Source organism: Triplophysa dalaica, chromosome 12 (genome assembly GCF_015846415.1).
Source record: "Triplophysa dalaica isolate WHDGS20190420 chromosome 12, ASM1584641v1, whole genome shotgun sequence".
In the NCBI taxonomy this organism is placed as follows: Eukaryota; Metazoa; Chordata; class Actinopteri; order Cypriniformes; family Nemacheilidae; genus Triplophysa; species Triplophysa dalaica.
This window is the reverse complement of record NC_079553.1, coordinates 5,603,352-5,627,838: the sequence shown is the minus strand read 5'-3', so window position 1 is coordinate 5,627,838 and position 24,487 is coordinate 5,603,352. Positions and strand designations below refer to the sequence as shown.

Below are 24,487 nucleotides of genomic sequence, written 5' to 3'. Positions count from 1 at the left end.
TGCTGTTCCTTCAGAGCTTGAGGAGACTGGAAAACTTGTTTTTCTATCTATTTCCAGTACACTTTTAAATATTGACTCTCTGAGATATTGAGCATGACCCTGTCTTCGGTAAATCTCGAAGCTCTCACACAAATTATCCTTAAGAGCCTTCGCAGTGTCAGAGAACGACAGACACTAATGAACCGGGTTCTTGAGAGAGGTCAACAATGCACTTACACAAACAGTCAACATTCAAATACTTCCTCTTGTGCAAACATTTACTTACATTTACTTCCCTGCACATTCAGATCCATATTATCCTATAGTCACATGCTAAAAACATACATAAAACTACATACAACACACTCTTGTTTACAAGGCCATGCTAACACTCTTAATTTGCCAATCAACCATAAATGTCACTTGGCAGTGAGTGGAACACACTTGACATGTTCTTGCCTGACACATACTGTACACACATCTATTACATACCCTCTTTATAACACTCTTGTTTGTGGAGAGCAACCCTTACAGGGTGAAGAGCTCATATTTTGCTCGTAACATCCTAATTTTTAGTTATATTGTGTCTTCCTAAACATGCTTTCATGTCACAATTCTGCAATGAAATTCCATTTGATTTTACTGGGTTTCCAATTAGCATAAAATATGAGAATCATGACACAGTAAGATGCTAAAACATTTCCACTCCTGCTCGTGATGCGGCCGTTTACTGAATCTATAATTTGCGACTAAATGAAAGGGAAGAAAAGCTGTATAAATCACTGTCACTTCATATCAAATTCAGAGACGGCTAAATGGCTGACTTTTTCTCACATTAACACGTGAACATGAGCAGCAGGAGAGGCTTTATCGTGAATACATTTTAGATAAATCAACCACTGCAACCCCTTCAACCAAGATTTATAAAGAAACACTTTTATAATGCAGTTACCACACAATACGAATATTAAAGCCCAAAAAATACAGCTGCAGAAAAAAGTTGAGACACCATTTCAAAGACCAATTTTTTTTTATTTACTATTTATACTATATAATTTTTGGTTTATTTATGTAAATGACTAACAATATTTCTCCCAAATTTGAAATAAAAATGTTTTTTCTATTTGCAGAAAATGAAAACTGGAGAAACAGGTCAAAAAAACAGAAAAGAAGATCTGTATTTTTTCACATTTTTTAGAAAAAGTTTTTTTTGTGAAAACCTCAGGGTTTAATTTGAGTACGAATGGAAAACGTTTGTGCTGACCTGTTGCGTGCATAAATTTCATTAAAAAGCATGTATAATAACTAAAATGGCAATAACTATTTTATTTTGATTATGAATAAACTGTCAAGTTTGAGATACTGGAATATTGCGTGTGCGCTTGAGCTGTTATAACGGCAAAACCAACTTAAAAAAACTATGATGATTTATGGTCAAACTGACTATGAGTGCATCATTAGATCCTGCAAAGTTAGCTGCAAATTAAAGAAAACTTACAGGATCCGCTCTGTCATCTCCTTTAACAGTTTTTCTCACAAACTGAACAAAACTCAGCATATTGTCACCGTTTTTTCCCTTTAGTACAGTTAATATGTTAATTGTCAAATATTCTGCATATACATATCTGCGTCGCATGTTTTGCATCCTCTATCGAATGGAACTTGTTTTGATGGACACTTCAGAGTGAGACATTTGTGATGTTTGACAAATTGCTGCAAAGACGCTGAAGAAATTTTTAAATTCGGTTAAGGATGATTAAACGCTTATATAACGTTACACACGACTGCCTCCACCTGTACCCGCATGTGTAATTTAAGTTTACTGTAAAAATTTCTGATTCTACACAAATGTTGAGAGGTGTGTTTTATTTGTTTACATGCACAGATATTCACAACATCATCCTTATGACAATTAACCATTTTGGCTTTCTTATGCACATTTTCAAAGCATCTTATAATCAATGGTTAGATAGAAAACCAATCATAGATTGCACATTCCGTTACTTCTCCCCACCTGAAAAATACACCCCTGTCAGATTATGCACCCCCTTCAAAAATACGGTTGTCTGATTGTCTATTTCCAATCCCTCTCCACACCTAATCTTAACCCTATTCTGGCACACCGGACATGCCACGCCCCCTTTTTCCGGCACCTCGGAATTAACAAATTAAGCATGGGATTACCTGGATTTTATCACTGTTTTCATGTGTCTTTCACATTGCTGTTGGATAACTTTGTCACTCCTGAGGTTTGATTTTGTTGAAATTCATCATACACTGGACTGGAGTAGCTATACTCACCGAGGACTTTCTGTGTACACGCTGTGATAAACTGTACGTGTGTAACAGACGTTTGGTACACACACACCCTAACAGGGGTTGTATGTTTAGCGTTGACGTCATCCTGCTCTATTACACAGCTGAAGAGATCATATCAATCTTACATTTGACCACCCTGGGAATGAGATTGCAAAAATGATGGTCTGGTCGACCAATCAAACGGCAGCGTTTGGTCATCAAATCAACCTGGCAGCAGCGGCACACATGCACTCACATATTGTGTTGTTGTAATGATGGCATGATATTTGAAGAGCTGTCCGGGGTTTTTGTTTCACAGAAGGACCGGTAAAATAAGGCTTTATAACCCGCAGACAATTTACGTAGAATTGAGCTAAAATAGATCTGGTTATCGGAAAAAACGTTGTGATTGTTTGTGGTAATACTAACTGTTGCCGTCTCTTTTGGTGAGTAGAGATTGTGGACCGCTTAGCTCTGGGGGAATGGCCTTACCTACGACCGTCGGTGAACACACAGTCTCACAGCGAGGAGCTGGGCCTGCTGATGCAGCGCTGTTGGGCCGAAGAACCATCAGACAGACCAGAGTTCAATCATATAAGTCTGTTATTACGCAAACAAAACAGGTCTGTCTTTTCTCACACTCTGTTTCCGTCACATTGTGTTCTCTCAGATCATGTAACTATTCACTTATCATGTGGAAAATCTCTTTTAAGTGGCAAACTTACAACCTTTGTGTTGCCAGTCCAGAATTATTTAGATCACTATACCACATTATTCCAATCATTGCTTGCTTCAGACAGTTTCCGACAGTTTTTTCCTTTATGTAAATCTTAGGTCCTTTTCCTCAAAAGAGGACCTGACGTTCATAGTTCAAAAACAAACTCTTTTCCTCCTCTTTGTTCATTATGCCCTATCTCTCTCTCCGTTTCAGAGAGCACAGAAGTAGTAACATCTTGGACAATCTTTTGTCTCGTATGGAGCAATATGCCAATAACTTGGAGGAGCTGGTAGAGGAAAGAACTCAAGCATACCTGGAGGAGAAACGCAAGGCGGAAGCTTTACTGTACCAGATCCTCCCTCAGTCAGTCAGAATTACCCCACAGTATACACAGGAAATAAATGCAATGTACAACACAGGTGTCTTACTGTAATTCTATTGTGCTTTAGTTCAGTGGCAGAGCAGCTAAAGAGGGGCGAGACTGTGCAGGCAGAAGCTTTTGACTCCGTCACCATCTACTTCAGTGACATTGTGGGTTTCACAGCTCTGTCAGCAGAGAGCACACCTATGCAGGTACAACAACCTCCACCGGTACCAGAGAACAATTCTGATGTTTCTGTGCTTGATCCTCAAACTCTCAAGTGTATATTTGTGTCTTTTGCAGGTCGTCACACTCCTCAATGATCTCTACACCTGCTTTGATGCCATTATAGACAATTTTGACGTTTACAAGGTATTGCAGCTTCTCTTTACAATGACATCAGGCTATACGCTATGTATAGGTTTACTCCAAAGGAAATATGTCGTTTGATCAATTCATTTTGTTGAGTTTCTAGAGAACTGTGCAACTAATAGAACTTTTAGTCTGTTATATTTTTCATATTTTACTTATCAGACCACTTGGGATGACGTAATCATCATCGGTTTAATGCTGGTTCAGTAGAAACTCCCTGAAAGTACAACCAAACAAATATTATTAAATTATAACCAATTTGAAGTGTTAAACATATATGTTTAATATTTAAAAAAATATGTTAGATTTAAATAATAAATAAATACTGGAACCGAAAGGGCTTCTGGACTAGTGTTTATATCTTGCAAAGTGGTCAATAGAAGAGGTCTTATGTTTCATAATAGATATAGCAGCTAATTTAACTTTTTTTCATAAAAAATACTGCTGGTCATAATCAGAGGGGTATTCATTAGAACTGTATGGTATTTATTGTTTTAAAGTTACCATGAATTCAAAACTGACCCTATTTACTTAGTTTTGTGGCAAGTAATTCAACCATCAAAGTAAAAAAAAAATGTTTTAAATCTTTTATCAAAATGACATGGGCTGTTGCATAGTTCCAATTTTGTTTTTTTGGTGTCTCTGTTTCATAATGCAAAGTATCTGTCAAACAAACACAATACATTGTTTTTCATCTGTAGTAACTTCCTTTAAAACATTTTCCACCTCCGGTGGATTTATTTTTAACCTGCTCATAGGTGGAGACTATAGGTGATGCCTACATGGTGGTTTCAGGATTACCGGTACGAAATGGGAAACAGCACAGTCGCGAGATCGCACGCATGTCTCTTGCTCTGCTGGAGGCTGTCAAAACATTTAAGATCCGTCACCGACCCGATGAGCAGCTCAAATTACGAATTGGCATCCACAGTGGTAAGAGTGATACTACTGGTGAATAAATTATAACCAAATTTAAAAACATTAATGAACTGTCCCATTAAATGTTTCACTATTGTTATACTTCAGTTTGAATCTCTCATCTGGTTGTAACGCGATGCATTAAAGAAACAGTTCACCCAAGAAAGTTCTGTCTTCATTTACTCACCCTCAAGTTGTTTTATCTGTATAAATCTCTTTGTTCTGATGAACACAGAGAAAGATATTTGGAAGAATGTTTAACCCAACAGTAGTTGGCCACCCTTGACTACCATAAAAGGAAAAATCACAATGGAAGTCAAAAGAGCCCAAGAACTGTTTACTCTCGTACATTCTTCAAAATATCTTCTGATGTGTTCAACAAAACAAAGACATTTACAAGATTTATTTTCTACTATTGTCCTACTACTACTAAGCAATTAACTAACATTTTAGAAAAACTTTGTATTGTATCTGACTAGAATGCATGGGATTAAATAGTTTTCTTATGTGTATATGCATGTTTGTGTTTCAGGCCCTGTTTGTGCAGGTGTAGTTGGACTGAAGATGCCTCGCTTCTGTCTGTTTGGAGATACAGTGAACACATCATCACGTATGGAATCTAATGGAGAACGTAAGGGTTTTATGTACCGATCCAGACCCATAAAAAATGTATGGCTTTAGAAATGAAGGCGTTAGACAGGAACGGAAGACACTTCAACATTACATTTTAGATGTAGATTTGTACAGATGTACCATTTTTTTTAATGACAATTCAATTTACTTACCATTTTCTCTGCAGCGGCCTTATGTTTTTTCTGGTGGATAGTTTTATTTGAGCCTTTTTCATATAGAATTATTGGATATCTCAACAGTGGCCCTTATGAAGGGTTTGTTTTATCAACAGACCAGTTAACAATAATAATTCACAAAAACTAAACAAAAATAATAAAAGATTTCATTGTCGTCAACGTTTAATTATTTCCCCCATTTCCACACATAAAGTCTGGCAGATAGGAAATATCAGCCTGGTTGAGATAACAGACAACAAAGGCACAGCAAATTACAATCGGGAAAGAGATTTATTTTGACAGTTGTTAATTCATTCCCTGCAGGAGAAGATTAACATGCATGCTCTGCCATTGCCGTCTTAGTGGTACATGAGGGCTGTACAGGCAGTGTGTCCCTTATATCCATTATAAATTGTGTTGTGTCAAGACTCTAAGTTTATTAAATCATGTGGTTGTCTAAGAAAATGAGGGTCAGTTACCTTCTTAGTGAATTCGACTAATCTGGTTGTTCTAGTATATCATTGTAATATTCTTACACTGTTATCCCGCAGCTTTGAAGATCCACATGTCGTCGGCCACTCGAGATGTGCTGGAGGAGTTCAACTGCTTCCAGCTGGAACTGAGAGGAGATGTTGAGATGAAGGGAAAGGGAAAGATGAGGACCTACTGGCTTCTGGGAGAGATCCCACAGAGCGATTGAGATTATAAAAATGAGAGAGAAACACTCCACTGGATCAGCAGGGACCTATGACTCTTGCCGAGCTGATTCTGGAAAGTTCCTTTGCCCACATCCACAATTACATAACTGTGTCCATCACTGTTGTAGATGTCAAAGTCTGACTTTTGTATATATGTACTCAAATATGTTTTATTATTAAGTTATCACCACAGGCTTTGCTGTTACTGCAAATGTAAATGGAGCTGAGAGTATAGGCTTTAGATTATTACCCCCTGGTGGAGAAGTATCAGCATTACATTTCATGTTTTTATTTGTGTATTATGTGCAAAGTTTAAAGATTATACACTTAATATGCTTACTTTAACGACAAATTTAATGTCATTTATTACTGGGATTTAAAAATCACCTGGCTTTCATAATTCAAATGTTGAAGACAATATGCCGTCGATTTAAAATCTATTGTTTTATTTTACTCAATAACAATATAAATTTGTATTGCATTTCAAATCTGTTTGGACCCAGATTCTGTTCTGGCTGATCAGAGTCTTGCACACACATGCATTGTTCCTCAAGCCATTTAGACGCATTTCTCTGTGGTTGATCTACACTGGTGAATGACTGCCTGGCTTATAGTTGAACAAAAAATATCTTTAGTGAACCACACAGACCTATGACAGCAGGACACATAACATAATACTGAGACATACAAATAAGATCAATAACATTCACAGCCCATTTTAAATTGAGATTATTGACTATCATTTCCTTTTTTTGCCAAACCTGGCATTATGTATGGATTTAACTTTTTTTATGGATTTAACTTATATATATATATATAGACTATGTAACACTTTTAATAATTCAGATCAGGCATTACTCTAAAAATACCTAAAATACTGGAAACCTTTTTAAGTCACAACTTAAAATTTTTGTTAACAATTAAAAGTTTATTTAGTGCAATCCGTAATTTTCGTGTAATATTATAATTTTGAATGTTCAGCGCATATATCATCCAACACAGTATTAATATGCATCGAAGACAAATTTTCAAAGCTTTGAGAGGTCAATGGCATGTGAAATGTGGGACCCAATAAAAATACTGTATTTATTCAGATCGCATGTATAATATGTCTAGGGCCCAATATTAAAATATTGTTCCAGTCCCATAAATTCAGTTTAAAATCAGTCTCCTCCAAGACGTTCAATGTGATGATGTCCCTTAATCAAATGACGTAATATTAGTGCCTCGAAATATCATTTATTTGCATACATCAGAAACATAATATACACAGTAGACCTACAGTATCAAAATCAGACAGCATGAAAATTGAAATGTCAGATTTCAGGTCCTATAAGTGCAAACATATGTATTTATTTCCCATATAGTCTCTGTGTAAGATCAAATGACTTCACCGATGCGAGGGATTTTTAAGTAAACATTTTAGCCATCTTTTGCGTTCGGATCTTTTGGGAAAACGAGTTGATTTCTCAGATTCCGAAATATTACAAGAATCTTGCAGATGGGCAAAATAATCGTCGCCAGATGTCGTTTTTACCACTTTCTGAACATCTGCGAAAGACTTGTTCTGTGAGTCCAGAGGTCGATGTTTAGTTAAACAAGTTGCATTATCCTCGAAAAACAATGATTCTCTCCTACGCACGCATGGGCTTTCCCCGAGTGCGACAAATCCATATGGAGTAGTGATTTTGCTAAGGTGAGGTAAGGACATTGCGGCACGTGTAGTTGGGTCCGAAAGCGCGTGATTCTCGAGATCTTCCTTATCTGAGAGCGGACAGCAGCGGGTCAGTGTCCGGACTAATAAAGATGGATGTGTCGACCGTGGCATAGTGTGTCGACGTGCATTCCAGACTGCTCGTATCTGCTGTCTCCCAGGGCACAGTGACGGGATTGTAAATTCAGGCACGCTTGCAGGTGTCAGTACCATATTCCTAAACGGCACATGTCTTGATGATTGAATATCCCGGACACTTGATTGGAGGAACATTTCTCGCTTAGAGGGCCCAACGTCAGATGGTCGATCCATGCACATGTTTAAATCTGACATATAATTGTAGTATAATGATCTTCAATGTCAATTTTCCCGCTGTGAGAGTTGAATGATTAAAAACTGGTGTTGTCCCCTTGGATGATGGGCATCTCCGCTTCTGTTCCCATGCTGAACAAGAGCTAGACAGACTCAAGTGGCCTGACAGAAAGTAAATATACATTCCCATCGTGAACAGACTCCACCCAGTCTGTTAGCAGGTGGGTTCTACATGGGGGCCATCTGGACCGTCTGGACATCCTTGGTCTTGCTCTCATGCGGGGATGCTTAACTTTAAAATCTTTAAAGGGCTTTTTTTTATTTCTACTTTATCGCGATTTTTAATTTTCAATGTTCTTTTTTATGTTTTGGTATCTCTCTGGCGTTTTTGCTAATCATTTCTATGCGAGTTATATTTAATTACCTGCCTTGTATTTTTTTACAACCCACACGGAAAAAACCTATTTAAACCTATATGTTTTAATATAGGTTTTTAATATATGTGACATATATAAAATTGGCCGTTTTCCTATGTTATATGTACATATATGCACATATATGCGCACATATATGCGTACACATATGCACATATATGCACCTCAATTTTGCCTATATGTGGCATATATACGCATATATTCAGCATATATATGAGCATATATGTGCATATATACTGCATATAGGTTTCACATATGTGCATATATCCTCATATAGGTTCTTTCCATGTGGGCAACGTGACCCGACATCGATCTGATCCTTGTTAAGACGGATTCTTAAAACATTTCATACAATTTTCCACTAAATGTTATCATTTAGGTTGTATTTTAAATATTAAACATACAATTTGCCGTTTTTCTTAAGTATGCACCACCGATTATCCGAAGACAGTTTGATGAATGGTTCTAGGAACCGATAGTCTTCACTTGTGTTTATGAGGGAAGGAAATGACTGCAACACCCGCCGTTTGTTGTGAAGCGGCGGGCTGCTAAATGTTATAGAGCTACCGATGGCTACAAACATTTGTGTGTGGGTAAGAGCGATTTATACAAAGGACAAAAAAGAGAAATATCACGTTTTCGTGTAAAAAATATAAACGGGTTTCAGCTGTCCTGTATTGTTTGTGTGCTTAATTATATTTTCAGTTAACGTTAGCCAATACGCTAGTAGAGTATGCCAACAGACAGTTTAATAACACACATCTCCATCTGTACCATTATCATGAGTGAATAAAATGTATAATACATATATTTTTTTACTTTGTACAGTTTTGAGTGTGTCAGACAGAGCTTCGGGAAAAGTTACAAAAATAATGTTGTTTCTAATTTTTAGCTTTATTAACCGGGTTGCCTAACGTTACATAAACACATTTGTGTCAATCATGTTACGTCGTGCGTTATTTTGGTCATGTTTTCTGTGCGTTTACCAGTCTATAATTGGCTGTTGTGTATGTTACGTAGTCCAGATGTTTACGCTTCAGCAAGTAAGACCGTGAATTAGTATAGGGATGCACGATAAAAAATACTGTAAACGTAAAATAAGATATATAATAATGGATGTACTAGTCAACTAGAACTGTACTTTAAAATAAATTTAAAATCTGAAAGTCACTAACACATACATGGTTTACATTTTGATCGCCCATCATCTTTTGCATCATCACTTTATGCCCCAATAAAGAAAAAAAGACAACGGTTTATTAGCTATTATGTTTTTTAAAGGTTAATAAGAAGAATGAAAATGGGGTGGAAACGCAAGGCATCTCATGATCCACAACAAGAACATGCTAAAATACCCAAAAGGGGATCTGTCAACACATCTCAATTATCTCACAAACTACTCAAAAGTTCTTGGAGAAGGAAGGTGTCTACTCCTACTAAGAGAAAGAGCTGGACATCAGTCCACGCACTGTCTCCAGGCAGACAAGCTCATCGATTCAAACGCCAGGAGCAGAAATCCGGGGAAGGTAGTGGAGAAACAAGTTTAATGACCCAAGTGACCTTTATATCAGAGCTTGATGTTTGTTTTTCTCTCTCTGTGTGTGTAGACCATGTTGAGCATGAGAGTGATGTCGTCCAGTCCTCCCCAGTTTCATCTCCTCTTCAGTCAGAGGAGGATGCAGAACTGGGTCTGGTAATCACTGTGGGTAAGTCACAGAATTGAGTTAAGGCCAGAACTCCTAGCTTAGCCCTTGCCTGCTGTTACTATATGGAAGTTTATTTAAGCCTTTCTATGAAACAAACTTAATACTATGCATTCGTACTTGTGAACGCAACTTTGTATACTGTCCTTATTGTAAGGTGAAAAGCTTCCTCATTTGTCAGTTGCTTTGGATAGAAGGATCAGCTGAAATAAGAAAATATATTGTTGTATTACATACAAGTCAGATTGATATTTTCACATATAGATTCATAAGTCTTTCAATAATTAAGATCTTTGTTGGATATGTTTGTCTTTAGATGAGGACCGGTGTGAGCTGGAGGAATCGTTGAATGCTGAGAATGGTGTGAATGTAAAGAATGTAATGACTCAAAGGGAAGGAGAGATTCTTAAGGTAAATGAAGAGACGGAGAAGATGGCAGAAGGGCTTGAGCAAGAGGATGAGAGTGAGGAGGAGTTGAGTAAGTTGGACAGAGACTTGACCTTCAAATCACAAAAACTCAAGCTCTCCGCTGTCAACGTTCGGAACATTATCCATGTGAGTCTGGTTTTAACAAACTACTAAGTTCATTTCAGAATTTGAGTCAAAATCACACTGTATCATAAATGCTGCAAAGCAAAATTAGCTTTGGAAAATTTAGAACGAAAAAGATAAAAACAATTTAAGAACAGATTTTTCTGTGCTTATTTTCAGGAAGTGATAACCAATGAGCATGTTGTGGCCATGATGAAAGCTGCGATAAGAGACACACAGGACATGCCTATGTTTGTATGTTCTTCTTTATTTAATTTAACAAATTATAGTGTTGTAAAGTGCAAATTCAACACAATGGCGTGCTTAATAGCAGAAGATATATTTAATAAAAGGCCAAAATGAGTGTGATTTGATAACTGTAGGTTTTCCATGTGTTCAGTTTTGAAATATTTGTGTTGCCTGTTTGAATCTAGGAACCTAAGATGACCCGTTCAAAGCTCAAGGAAGTTGTTCAGAAAGGGGGGGTGAGTTCTGTCTTATCAGAAATATTTGAGCATTTTCAAATCGTATACTGGGGGAAAAAAATTGTGCTCTATAATTATTCCATTGTTTGTTTTTTAAGGGAATGGGCACCTGGAACATCTCACCAATAAAAAAGCCAAATGAGACAAAGGTATAAGATTGTGTTCTGATACAATTATGTGTATTGTTTTTAAATTAATCACAGCTGCTTAGTGTTGAATTGCGATTTGTCTTTAGCTTCCCCAGTTTGTAGACATTCCTCTGCAGGATGAGGAAGACTCATCTGATGAAGAGTATTGTCCTGATGAAGACGAGGAGGATGAAACCGCTGAGGAGGTAAAGATCACATGTTAAATTCATTGACCTGAAAATTAAAATAATTAAGTTAAGAATGTTTGACAATTTATTGTATATTATAATATTGTAGACATTTTTGGAGAGTGATGTGGAGAGCACAGCCTCCTCTCCACGTGGCAGAAGACATACTCCCACTCATATGCCATCTGAACAAGACGATGCCAGCAACAGCCCCAGAGTGGTACTTTACACAGACGCAGCTCATTGTAAAACATTTTAACACCCGTATCCCACTTTATCTGTTTTTTTCTCTCTCCAGAAGTCCAAGCCATCCAGGCACCTGAGAGTCGAGGCAGTACCTATGGGTCCCCCTGCCCCTCCAACTCAGTCATGCGGGCGCTCGCGATCCCTCAGGGCTCCTGATCCCTTCATTGAGAAACTCCATGCTGTGGATAAAGAGCTTGATCTGAGTCCTCTCTGCATGGAGGCTTACCAGGTACAGAGTCTCATACGCAAAAAATCTCTATTCTGTATATTTGTCTCTCTCTTTTGTTCTTTTGCCCATTAGTATGTTACCCATGATTTCTTGAATGTGAAAAATATGTTCTCAAATCTTGCAAACAACAATTGCATTATGCATCATTTTAAGTCTGCAAATTGTTTTAACCAATCATTCACTATTATTAACAACCCCATCTCTAAAATAAATGTGTCTACTCTAGGCTCTGAGCAGCAACAGCGGAGGAGGGGAGCCGGATCAGGGTCTGGTAGCTTTTCGGACCCGATCAAAGCGGCCGCTGAGGGATGTTCCTCTGGATCAGCTGGAGGCAGAGCTCCACGCCCCAGATATCACGGCAGATATGTACGATAAAGTTTTCACACCAGAGGATCGTAATTGGACTCAATGGCTGCAGGGACTCATGTCGTCTCACCTGGACAATGAAGGTCAGCAACTTTAGTGCATAATGTTTTGGCTATCTTTGCTGGATAGTTAAAAGCATTTATAAACATACGTATATGGCATATGTAAAACATAATGTACGTTTTAAGTTGGTCTCGCACAGAATCAGACGCATTTCATTGCAGGTATAAAACAAGTGTCACCGCCTAGTGGACACTTCTGTTTGAGCAATTTATCACTGTGTTTTCCACACTGCTTGAAAAATCTGGTTGCACGTGAACGATGTGCACGGATATCAGTGGACAGTGTTGATGATGAAAATGATGACATGCGCATTGTCCGCAACACCAAGCAAAATTCACATTTAGACTGTTAAAAGCCCCTTCATGCAAACCTCCTGTTTACTTTTCTGTGCCAGTGAAAACGTTGGCAAGGTGGGTGTCCTTTAAACAAATCAATGCCGCCGGGTCTATCACGAACCACCGCTGCTTTCAGACAGATGCTGTCTGAGAGCAGCACTTCTCTCAAATGTCTTAATGGTTTCCTCCGTTTACCACATCAGTCGATTATTTGTACACATCAGCAGTTTTTCTCACTTGTGTTTTTCTCCCCTGACCTTTTCCCTAGTTTACTCTCATCGTCATTATAAATGTGCATGTGTTTTCATTTGATGTCATTTGATCGTTTGATTTCAATTGATGTCAAAAGATTTTCTTTCTGTCTTTTAGAAGGAGATGAAGACGACGACCCCGAATATAACTTTTTAGAAGATTTAGACGAACCAGATTTGGAAGATTATCGAAATGACCGGGCCGTTCGCATCACAAGTGGGTGCAATTTGAGCTCTGTATAGTCATACATTCATATGAGATGGGGATTACACACCGTCCTCCGGTTGAGTTGAAGTTTTTAGTTAATGTCCTCCGTTTGAGTTTGCTTTTAGTAAATGTGTCATGTCTCCATTTCTCTTGCAGAGAGGGAAGTCAATGAGCTCATGGAGGAGTTGTTAGAGACGGTGAGTAAGAGATGAGGCACAGTCATCCGGACATTATGGCAAAATAAACCTCTACAGGTGACTTTTGTGCCTTAATAACTGCTGTAATCTGACCTGCATTATGTGCTTTTTATAAGGCTACTTCGCTAAAAAAAAAAACACAGACATAAAACGTTGATTTAAAAATAATATACATAACTATGTCTTCAGAGGTGTATAAAGACCCTAGAGAATGAAGATTTATGTTATTATTATCTTAGAATTACCTTTTCTATCTACATACACCGCTGGTCCCCTTGCAAGGGAATCACCTTGTTGTTTCTATACTAGCCCTAAACGGACAAACTGCTCTACAGGGCTCATTTTATAAATATGTTATTCCCTCTGCAAAGAAGCAAAAATTTTGAAAACTCGTTTTTTTTTCCTGCAGTTTCACGATGAGGTGGCAGCCGATGAACAGGATGAGGAAGGTCATGAGGAAGATGAGGAACATGATGAGGAGGCCAGTAACACTCCACAATTCAATGTTCCTCAAGCCATCAGGTAACACACGTACACACCAGGCCTATATTTACACTCCTCATATGCTCATGTACACGTCTTTCTTTTTTTGTATATATAAACATCTTTCTGTACCTACACACCTGTCTCCCGGTACACACTCAACGTCAGATAAGCCGTCGGTCAACAGAAAGCCTGTCATCTCCTGTTGTGTGTGTTTCCCTGAAATGGGCTTGAACTACTGTACACACCGACTGTTCTTGACAACATGCTTCTTTTCCCACAAGCATATTTGTATCTTTTCATAAAATACTTAAGACTTGATCATAACAGGACTTCCACTTCAACATCTGTGTCTGTAAAAACAAAAATACATCCACACACATTTTGGTTTTAACACACAGAGTAATAAAAAGCTATGTTACACACATGTCCTCCCTTAGGGACAGAGCAGCAGAGGCGTGCTGTGTCTGCTTGGGTAGGGAGGCAGAGAAATGCTCTATCGTGTCCGATTGTATCTCTGCAGTACAAGAACTCAATATGGACACACTACAGAGCTACATTACACATGTTCACTTGTGAATTACGCACAAAGCGAGCACACAAATAACATCTCGTCTGATGTACAGGTGCAGGTCTTTACGTTACTGTGACAGGTGAAAAGATCATAAACTGCTCTTATGCTACGTGCAGAAGCCAGGCGCACAGGCTTGAAATAGAGCTCGCTTACAGGAATAGATAACAGCTACATGCACGTACGCGCACACACACACAAACAAACCTCCGAGACCTACATAATGGGCCATTAAAATGAAAGTTCACCGTCAAAATGAAAATTCTGTCATTATTTAAACACCCTCTTGTCATATAAGGCCTTTATGACTTTCTTTCTTCTGCAGAACACAAAAGAAGATATTTTGAAAAAAAAATCTGTTTTAAAGATAAACGTTTGGTCCCAGTAACAGGTTATTGACATTCTAACAGAATTGTGTTAGTCAACACCGGGCTGACAGATTGTAATGGATTATTGTTTAACTGCAGCTCACAGTTGTATACGTGACCCATCTGTGTCAATGCATTGTGGGTAAAGCCAGAGATGTGGCTGATGGGAGTTTCTATATGTAAACGAGGGACAATGACGTCTGTTTGATTTTTTTTCCACACAGAAAGTGGAAAGTGTGTGTTCGTGCACTATAGACAGATCTCTTTAATGGTCATTTAGTAGGGTACAGAGAGCATGAGAGACAAAGTCTGTTTAATTAGCTGCTCTCATGCATAAAATGGCTTTGAGATCGTATAGTAAACTGAGGTTGTGTTTTTTTTCCATTTCCATTTACTCTATGAACATCAACCTAAAAGCCATGTCACACTGTGGGATCTAAGTTGTCAATAATTGGACAATAAAACAAGACTATTTTACTGTAGTAAGATATTAACGTTATAGTAAATATTCACTACTAATTTTCCATGGTTTTTAATTGGTCTGTTAGGTTTGAGGAGCCACTGGCTCATATGTTGACAGCATGTAGGCGGACAGTCAGAGAGCAGATGGACGCCCTGCAGCAGAGGAGGGAAAACCAGGCTCGCGCTACCCAGCATGCATCCGGCCCTGGTGTGGTTCTCGTGCAGCCCAGCTGTTCTCTGGTGGTCAACCAGACTCAAAGAAAACAGCTGCAGCAGCAAATACAACAGGTAAACCAAAAGATGGTTGCATACACAATACATAAGAAAGACCTCCAAATGGATTAAGGGCTTTTAGATACACGGCAACACAAATACACAAACACACATGTATATAAATATATACACTGTTGGCACCCTTGGTAAATATAAGCAAAGAAAGCTGTAAAAATAAATCTGCATTGTTTCTCATTTTAATCTTTTATTTACAAAATTCCAACATTTCCTGGAAGGAAAACAATTTGTAGTAGGGGGAATATTACACTGTAAAAAAGAAATTCTCCCATACATGTAGGCCACAATAATTGGCCTCAGTTTACTATACGATCTCAAAGGATCTTGATCTATTTAATACATGCTGCAACCAAAATTTGTAAGAAAAACAGTAATTTCTTTTCAGTCTGATTTGGTCTTCCGAGTCCATTCCTCCACAATGAATTTCTCCAGATCCTTCCAGATGTTGGTGTCCCTCTGCTTCAGTTCCTCCCACTCATTTTCTATAGGGTTCAGGTTTTGGAACTGGGATGGCTATTGCAGGATCTTGATTTTGTGCTTAGTGAGTCATTTTGTTGATTTGGATGTTTGTTTTGAACCAATGTGCTGATGGAAGCTGATGACCCATTATAATATTTCTAGCAGAGCAAATCAGGTTTTATTTTTTTATTTGTTGGTATTTGATATAATACATGATGCCATGTGTCTGAACAAGATTTCCAGGACCTCTGGGATAAAAGTAGGTCCATAACAAGATTTGGTGGTATATTTAACTGTCTACATGAGGCACTTTTTTATCCCTGTGTGCACCATACCCATCTTGTGTTATTGCTGCCAATTGTTTTTTATTATTATTTCACATGGCCATACACCCCAGTCCTGTTTAAAGTTCCAGTATGGCTAATTAATATTGTGGACTTTACTTTTGCATGAGAGCAGAAGATTTGTTTCTTGAACATTGTCCCAAACAACTTGTGGTGATTGAGGTGCGGTTTTCCTTTATTTTATTTTTTCTAGGACACTAAAATTCAACAAGTTTCTGCAATTCTCCATCTGTGATCTTTGTAAAGTCTTTGGCCACACAAATTATTCTCTTTGCTGTGCATTATAACAATATAGACACACATTCTCTTTCAGGCAGATTTGCAGCATCTCCAGTCCATTAAAACTTCTTAATTATTGCCCTAATGTTGTAATTTGAATTTTTATTGTTTCAACCATCTCCTTTTAAATCCACTTTATAATTTGTGTAACTTAATATATTATTTTCCAGTGCAACAAGAAGTCATGACTGGACAACATCGTGTTTCTAGTCAGCTTAGTGTCCTCAGAAATGTTTAATATTAATGGGAATATACTTGGGATGTATTTTACTCATAAGAATTTCTAGGTGTCCCAATAATTGTCTCCAGGATGTATTGGAGAGACTTTCAATTTGTTTAACTTGAGTTTTTAAATAAAAGATCAAAACGAGAAACAATGCAGATTTATTTTTACAGCCTTCTTTGCTCATATTTACAAAGGGTGCCAATATTAGTGGAGGACACTGTATATACTTTATTTAAAATTGTATCTGTTGTGTTTGTTTACAGCATGTCCAGTTATTGACACAGGCCAATATGCTTTGCAACCCAGTGGAAGCGCTACAGAGCGAAGCTCAAACTACCAAACATTTTCTGGTAAGAAAATAGCAGGACATAGGATACTGGTCAGCTATTGACTATTGGATATGTCAGTGGGACCTTATACCAACTGTACCCAACATTTTTGTCACCAAAATTTTAATAAAACACCTAATCAGATAAAAGATACATGCCGTTTCATGCTTGAGATAGACATCTGTTTTAAGACAAGATGTAGCATCGCAAAAATGACTTGTATCCCATGAAGGAGAAAATTCTCAATAAACTGTCTTTTTAAGAGATACTCTATGAGTCATCATTCTAACTGCCCTGTTATTTGTTCTTGTCCTGTGTTGACAGGGGGAGTTGCTGTCATTTGCGGAGAGAGCCGAGGAGGGGAGGACTGCGATTAATGCATGTTTCAGAAGCGTGTTCCGAGTGTGTAACTTAGAACCATCCCTTAAGCTGCTGGAGAAGTTGAACCAATGTCCTGTTCCTGCCCACCTCCCTCCCGAACCCACATGCCATAACGCAGGTGAGGCAGATCACAAATAATTCACATCAACCAGAACAAGCACGTGTGTTTAATGTTCTCTTTGTTTCTGCAGCCCACTCGTACCCGTTTCTCCCCGCTGGCCTGGCGTGGCTGTTCGCCACACGCTCTGCATTTCTTTACCCAGAACTTCTGCCGCACTGCAGTCTGGATCCGGCCCTGCACCCTCCCCGCGGCAAATATTATCACACCAAAGCAGAAGACAGGTACATATCACCCATGAATCATTACAATTCAACATTGAACAAAAAGCAATTTCACTATGGGATAAATGGTAACAGGTTGTATTAAGGTAAGAAATAACATTTCATAATGTGGCACGGACCTACAGCCTTGTGTAAGGTGTTCCATACACGTGCAATGAGACGTTTGCCCCTCAGAGTAAGTTGTACACAGTGGTTTTCACTGCGGAGTGGAATTTAGTGAAAGACAGTGAAAGATGGCCTTAAGAAACCATGTGATAATGAGCTTTGGACTTTTCGCAGACTCACAGCCATGTTTGAATGGAACCACTTTTCAATACGACTGACTTTCACATTGAAAACACTTGATGAAGCAGTGTAGCGTACAGCTGATAACTCTCTCTTTCTCCCTCTCTCTCTCTCTCTCTCTCTCTCTCTCTCTCTCTCTCTCTCTCTCTCTCTCTCTCTCTCTCTCTCTCTCTCTCTCTTTCTCTCTCTCTAGTCTCATAGTCTTAGGTTTAAAGCACTTTGCTCAGACAGAGTTTCCCTATCACCTGATGACCAGGTATCTCGTCAGGTCCATACGTCAGGATCAGCTCGGTGTACGTGTGAAGAACTTGGCATCCAGACGTGGACACAACATTATCAAGGTAAAAAAACTGTTCGTTCAGCGGTCCATCCTGATAAACACTTAGTGGACTCAGTTATCTCAGGTTGTGGTGATGCGTGTATTGTATGTAATGTAATCTTGTGTTTCCTAGTTTTATTGTCAGAACCGTGTGGTTCCTCCTCTGCCGGTGATGTGCAGCCCTGTTTTGCCTGGAGAAGAGCGCCCTCCTGTGGAGAGAGAACAGAGCATCATGCCCAACTGGCTGAGGGTATAAACCAAGACCATTTTTCACTTTATCCTGATTTCCAATAGGATCATGATGACTTTAATTCTATCTTTACAGAAAAGTTTACTGGTCATCCATAGGGCAGTTTTTCAGTCCTATTCGAAGGTGAACTCAACCACCAAAACTTCCAGCCTTAGCTTTCCTAAAGGAACGAAATACCCACAATTCCTCCCTAAAGGCGTTCATCTGCGCCTGCACCCGGCACGGAACACACCCCGCCCACAGCTGCCCAAACCCCGGCCCCTGGGTGGTTTTTCCTGCCCTTCTTTAGTACCATTAGCTAAAGCCCCTCCATGTCCCACAGGTAATGCATTACCCAATGTCTCCACACCAACTCACAGTGTATTTTTATTGGCCCATGCACCTAGCACATCCATGAATGGAGTCCTCCCATTGGTCCATCCTCCTTCAACACCTGCACATGGGATGGTGCCGCAGAGCACCTCTTTTCCTATCAACTTCCAGTACATCACTCCAGAATTGGGGTCTGCTATTCCGATGCTACCACCTGCCAACGTGCCCCCCGCTTTAGGGCCGATACCCCCATCTGTCTGTAGTTCTCTGCATTCTTCCGTGATGGTTAGGACAAGTGGTCTGCAACAGGGACAAAATATGTCAGATAAGATAAAAAAACAGACAATACCTAGAAAATTTGCACCTTTGAAACCAGCCCCTCAACTGCCCAAAATAATGCCCCTGCCCTCTACAACCATGAGCAATGCACACAACTCTGTTGTTGTTATGGAAAAGGCAATTCCTTTGAATGTCACACGGAAAATTGCCGCTCAGACTAATGAAAATGCCTGTCTTGTGACTGCCGCACAGAGATTGGTCACATCTCAAGACATCACCATTCAGTTATCAGAATGTAAAGTTTTGCATTCTACCCCCATTCAGAATACTGTTGAAAAAGGTCAAATGAGTCTTCAAAGTCGTGTTCCACCAGCCAGCCCACAGAACTTCTCCCCTCTGACGGCAGCACCAGCAGACAGTTCTCAGTATGTGCTGGTTCCGACTGTGACACAAAAAGGAGTGCCACAGTTCTTACTCCTGCCCAAAGACTCATTGGTTGTAAACCAACCTGCCTCAATTTCTGCTGAATGTGCACCAGTTGTGCCAAAACACCATGTTTCTTGTGAGATTTCTTCTGGTCCTGTGCTGAATAACACAAAGAGAGCTGATCAGCCATTAAATATTGTAACACCTGTGCCAATAAGTGTGGAGGATGATGGGAAGGAAGTGAGTGAGGAGGAGTTAAAAGCAAAAATGACTGGTGACCGATGGGAAGAAGAAATGGCAGGTGCTCTCTTCGGCAGTCCTCTCCTGGCGCTCTCCGAATCCTCTTGTAGCACCGACTCTAGCCTGACCAGCACTGATGCTAGTATGGACAGTGGTGCCGAAGCTTCGGTGAGGGAAGAGATGGACACGAAATGTCTTTCTGATCCTGAGAAACAGAAGAGTAAAGAGTCTGACAGCTGGGAACCACCCGGAGTTCTCAAACATGGCACAGGGGATGGGAAGGACCAACAGTCTAAGGGTGAAGAGAATGAGGGCAATAGGGAGGAAGGACAGGGAGAGGAGAGGGAAAGGGGTGGAGGTGGAGAGCGTGATGAAGATAAAAATGGAGAGAAGAGTGGAGACGGAGAAAGCGGCGAGCAAAGAGATGGGGACGGAGGAGGAGATAAAGGACGAGAGGAGAGGGATGGAGACGGAGAGAAAGATGGAGATGGCGAGCGTGATGAGGAGGAGGAGGATTTTGACGACCTCACACAGGATGAAGATGAGGAGGAAGTGATGTCATCGGCGTCGGAGGAATCTGTGCTTTCCGTTCCGGAACTTCAGGTCTGTGTGGAAAGGGATGTATTTAAGAATTTTAACTTTTCAGTTTGTGTTGTTTCATAGTTTGGTTGACTTCATTTTCACCTGTTTGCATTGTAGAATACAATATGTAGAGTTGGTGTGTTTAAACTTAACTGCTTGTGTATTTACTTGGACTCGCATGACTTATGTTACGTGTCCTTTTTCTGTAGGAGACAATGGAGAAGTTGACCTGGTTGGCTTCTGAGAGGAGACTGTGCCAAGAGGTAGACTCCGAGGAGGACAATTCCCCCACGTCTCCAACATCCCCCACCTCCCCAAACTCCCAGAACTCCCCCGCATCCCAGAATTCACAGGAGGAGAACTCAGAGGATGAAGAGGATGGAGTGATGAAGGGTGATGAGATGGAAGCCGGGGAAGGTGAAGGTGGAAAGCTTCCTGAGGGAGATGCACCACCAGGCGATGACCCTCCACAGGCCAGCGGTAGAGGAGGGGGGCGTGGCAGAGGTCAGCAACCGGTTCCCACTTTGTCATCTTTTCAGTGATACCAAATAGGCAATGCCTGATTGATGAATTTGAAATGTTCTTTCTTTTTCTGTAGGGCGTGGCCGACCTCCCCCTCGTAGCCTCAAGCGTGGTCGGCGTCAGGAACGAGGCAGTAAAGATGCCTCGAAGCTTCTACTACTGTATGATGACCACATCCTGGACAACGATCCAATGAGAGAGAGTAAAGACATGGCCTTCGCCCAGTCTTATCTCAATAGGGTTAGACTCTTAACTTACCTCTGCTCATTGTATGCCTGATCGGAAACTGTGATGCAGACATTCGCGCTTTCTTTTTAGGTCCGTGAGGCCTTGCAGGATGTTCCTGGTAAGGTGGAGGAGTTTTTGGGGCTCCTGTATGAGTTTGACCAGGCGGGAGACAGCCAAAGTGTTGTAGAGCTCTTCTCCCATCTAAAACCTTTGCTCAGAGACTGGCCCGACCTTCTCAAGGACTTTGCAGCATTCCTTCTTCCTGAACAAGCGCTGGAGTGTGGATTGGTACTTATAATCATTTAGTAGACAATAAAGTAGATGTTTTTCTGCAAGGCCATCGCCCAAACCAAACTATGCTACATTACACCAAATGCTTTTTTGTCTCTTCCACACCCAGTTTGAAGAGCAGCAGGCCTTTGACAGGAGTCGGCGGTTTCTGCGTCAGTTGGAGATCAGTTTCGGGGAGAACCCATCTCATTACCAGAAGATTGTGAGAGCGCTGCAGACTGGAACTGCTCTCAGTCCTGCTGGCATCGATGAGGTATGAGTGAATAAATTAAGTAGATATGCACCAATACCGAAACGATAACCGATTATTCAGAGTGATATCTGCCTATAGTTTGGTGGTTATATTGACAGGATATATCGGTGAAATATTGCTTTTATCAACTGATGCCATTTATTGGCCGATATATTGGTGCAACTCTAAAATCAAGTGTAGGAAATGAGTTCCTCACATTTACACTGAGATATGTCTGCTCCTTTAACTTAGCTCAAAGCCCAGATGGCTACCCTTCTTAAGGGCCACACTCACCTGCAAGGAGAATTCTGGATGTTTTTCGATGAAATGCGTCCACCTCCAGCACGTCCGGGCCAGTTTGAAGAGGCTGTTTGGCTAGATGACGTGGGAACTGGGATGGATGGAGAAGGATGCTTGGTTGTGGGATCTGGAGGAGGAGTATGGGGAGGGTTTGAGGAGGTCACGCTTCCTGATCTGGAAGAGGATGACGAGTCACACAAAATTCGACAGATCAGTGGTAGGAGCAAGAGAAGGAAAGAAATGCTCACACATGGCAACTACAAGGTGATGTTTATGCATAATTACTTTTTTTGTAAAAGTTTCTTATCTGTTGACTGTTATGAAACATACTAAAGCTGATAGTATGTCTTCAGCAGGACTGTGATTGGCCAGAGAAAGATTGTCCGTGTCCCTGTCACGACTCTAGCCACGATACCAAATATCGCAGACATAAGAGAAAAGGATGCTTGCGTTGCCATAGCAACAAGGTGCCTGTTTGTTCAGTAATTGTTTGAGGTAACATTTTGGCTTGTTCGGAAATGACAGGCCTATACATGAAAGTTGTTTTTTTCCTTCTACAGGCAACCAACAGCTCAAAGGTGTTGAAAACCCGTGATTCAGCATTTCTGTCTGCTGATCTACAGGGTGAGAGAGGAGCGGAAGAAAAGGAAGAGGAACGAGAACCAGAAGAGGATGTAGAAGCAGAGAAGGAAGTTAAAGATGAGGCTGGTAGTGGAGCAAACAGTCCATGTCAGGGTAAAGCATTTTCAATGAAATCTCGTTTTTGTTTATGTAAAAGAAACACCTGTTGTAGTTCTTTGACTTACATGTTGTGCAGATGGTGATGGGACTGTGTGGGAAGAAGGTGAGAGAATCCCTTCTCCCATCCCAAAGGAACAGGAAAAACAAAATGAGGAAGATGACGAGAAACAAGAAGAGCATCATATACAGGCTTCAGAGAGACAGAGAAGTGAGGAAGATGTTTCAGCTGAAACAGGAGAGGGAGATTTGAGCACACTCAGCCCTGCCATAGACACACCTGTCTGTGCCAAAAACATCTCCCTCACCGCCAGTGGAGAGAGGGTTATCCTCTGGACCAGGTTAAATCAAATATTACTCGGCCATCTAAACACTTGCATCTGTATATTGGATTTGACCTTACTTACTTAAAATTATTTGTTGCCCGGTGTCTAGGGAGGCTGATCGTGTGATCCTGACTGCCTGTCAACAGCAAGGAGCCAATCAGAGTACTTTCCAGGCTGTGTCAGAGGAACTTGGCAACAAAACAGCCAGTGAGGTACTTGAATTATGCAGCTCAATTACAAGCAAAATATATCTATATTGAATTTAGCATTTTTTAAACATAGCTCTGTTTTCACAGGTATCGACGAGATTTCGAGACCTCATGCGTTTGTTCCATACGTCAGCTTGTCAGGCGAGCTCTGAGGATGAAGCCACAGAACAGCAGTCAGCCACTGATGAAGAACCGGACTAGAGAATCAGTCTTTTTACCTTCATATAAACCTTTTCATTGTCTGTTATAAATGGGTTTAATAATTTTGGTTGGAGGCTACAGTTGCATATAAAGCCCCACTTTTTCCAATGACACCTACCAAAGAAGTATTTTACACATGGGGTCTGAGGTCTCTTACAATGTGCAAATAAATTGAACATAATGAAGCCTTTGATTTATAAAAAAAATGGAGCAAAACATTTTTATTGGAAAGCCCCGGCCTGCAGATTCTCATCAACGTTCTTACTGACATTGATTGTATATTCTGTGAATATATGAACAGATGGGGTTTTGTATAGTATTTTTATATCAGGGTGGTTTTTTGTTTTTATTTTGCTGTGGATGTTAGTTCTGTAAACAAGGCACTGTTGTTGGGAATCTGGAGGATGAATAAAATGATTATTTATACAGAGTTAAGTATTGGATTGAATTCTGACACAGATAACAATATATTTCCAAAGACAGCGCAAGTGATGGCAGTTTCACATTGAGCTGTTTCTCTCCCTTATCATTGTGAAATGTTTGTCAAATAATATTTACAATCTTTATTTCAGATTTGGCCCATTGATCTTATAGGTCAATTAAATACAATTTTGGCCAAATGTGATGTCAGGGATGGCATATTTGTACAATGTTTGCTTTTAATGACCTCTCAGAATCCAACCGTCAAAA

The 24,487-nt window shown here is 39.9% G+C and overlaps 2 protein-coding genes across 5 annotated transcripts in view; both read left to right on the top strand.

The window, feature by feature from the left end:
* npr1b (natriuretic peptide receptor 1b) overlaps positions 1 to 6,884 on the top strand; it is a 36,206-nt gene extending 29,322 nt beyond the window's left edge. For both annotated transcript variants that reach the window (XM_056761934.1, XM_056761933.1), the window contains exons 16-22: positions 2,732 to 2,900; positions 3,209 to 3,358; positions 3,445 to 3,568; positions 3,660 to 3,728; positions 4,487 to 4,661; positions 5,179 to 5,277; positions 5,986 to 6,884. In XM_056761934.1, the coding sequence (XP_056617912.1) occupies positions 2,732 to 2,900; positions 3,209 to 3,358; positions 3,445 to 3,568; positions 3,660 to 3,728; positions 4,487 to 4,661; positions 5,179 to 5,277; positions 5,986 to 6,134 (935 nt within the window). In that variant the 3' untranslated portion in view covers positions 6,135 to 6,884. The remainder of the gene's footprint in view (positions 1 to 2,731; positions 2,901 to 3,208; positions 3,359 to 3,444; positions 3,569 to 3,659; positions 3,729 to 4,486; positions 4,662 to 5,178; positions 5,278 to 5,985) is intronic.
* A 458-nt stretch (positions 6,885 to 7,342) lies between these two features.
* Positions 7,343 to 24,227, top strand: gon4lb (gon-4 like b). Of its 3 annotated transcripts, none has more exons than XM_056761931.1 (31): positions 7,343 to 8,379; positions 9,874 to 10,118; positions 10,200 to 10,298; positions 10,612 to 10,850; positions 11,007 to 11,081; positions 11,261 to 11,311; positions 11,410 to 11,460; positions 11,547 to 11,645; positions 11,737 to 11,847; positions 11,926 to 12,102; positions 12,329 to 12,551; positions 13,236 to 13,334; positions 13,482 to 13,522; positions 13,932 to 14,044; positions 15,493 to 15,694; positions 17,269 to 17,355; positions 17,659 to 17,833; positions 17,907 to 18,057; positions 18,536 to 18,683; positions 18,795 to 18,911; positions 18,987 to 20,771; positions 20,960 to 21,254; positions 21,349 to 21,512; positions 21,591 to 21,788; positions 21,901 to 22,044; positions 22,276 to 22,587; positions 22,677 to 22,790; positions 22,884 to 23,058; positions 23,141 to 23,402; positions 23,497 to 23,599; positions 23,684 to 24,227. In XM_056761931.1, the coding sequence occupies exons 2-31, from the start codon at positions 9,887 to 9,889 to the stop codon at positions 23,795 to 23,797; spliced, it is 6,156 nt and encodes a 2,051-aa protein (XP_056617909.1). In that variant the 5' UTR covers positions 7,343 to 8,379; positions 9,874 to 9,886; the 3' UTR covers positions 23,798 to 24,227. The 3 variants fall into 3 exon arrangements, with proteins under 3 accessions (XP_056617909.1, XP_056617910.1, XP_056617908.1); XM_056761932.1 differs by lacking the exon at positions 7,343 to 8,379 and adding an exon at positions 9,086 to 9,185 and having other exon boundaries at positions 22,680 to 22,790; XM_056761930.1 differs by lacking the exon at positions 7,343 to 8,379 and adding an exon at positions 9,086 to 9,185.
* The last annotated feature ends 260 nt before the right edge of the window (positions 24,228 to 24,487 follow it).

What these genes read in the sequence shown, in the direction of transcription:
- gon4lb (XM_056761931.1), top strand. Translation starts at nt 9,887, where the DNA reads ATGAAAATGGGGTGGAAACGCAAGGCATCTCATGATCCACAACAAGAA. An exon ending in CCCAGTCTTATCTCAATAGG is followed by an intron (nt 21,513 to 21,590) that starts GTTAGACTCTTA and finishes CTTTCTTTTTAG; the next exon opens with GTCCGTGAGGCCTTGCAGGA. An exon ending in GCAACAAAACAGCCAGTGAG is followed by an intron (nt 23,600 to 23,683) that starts GTACTTGAATTA and finishes CTGTTTTCACAG; the next exon opens with GTATCGACGAGATTTCGAGA.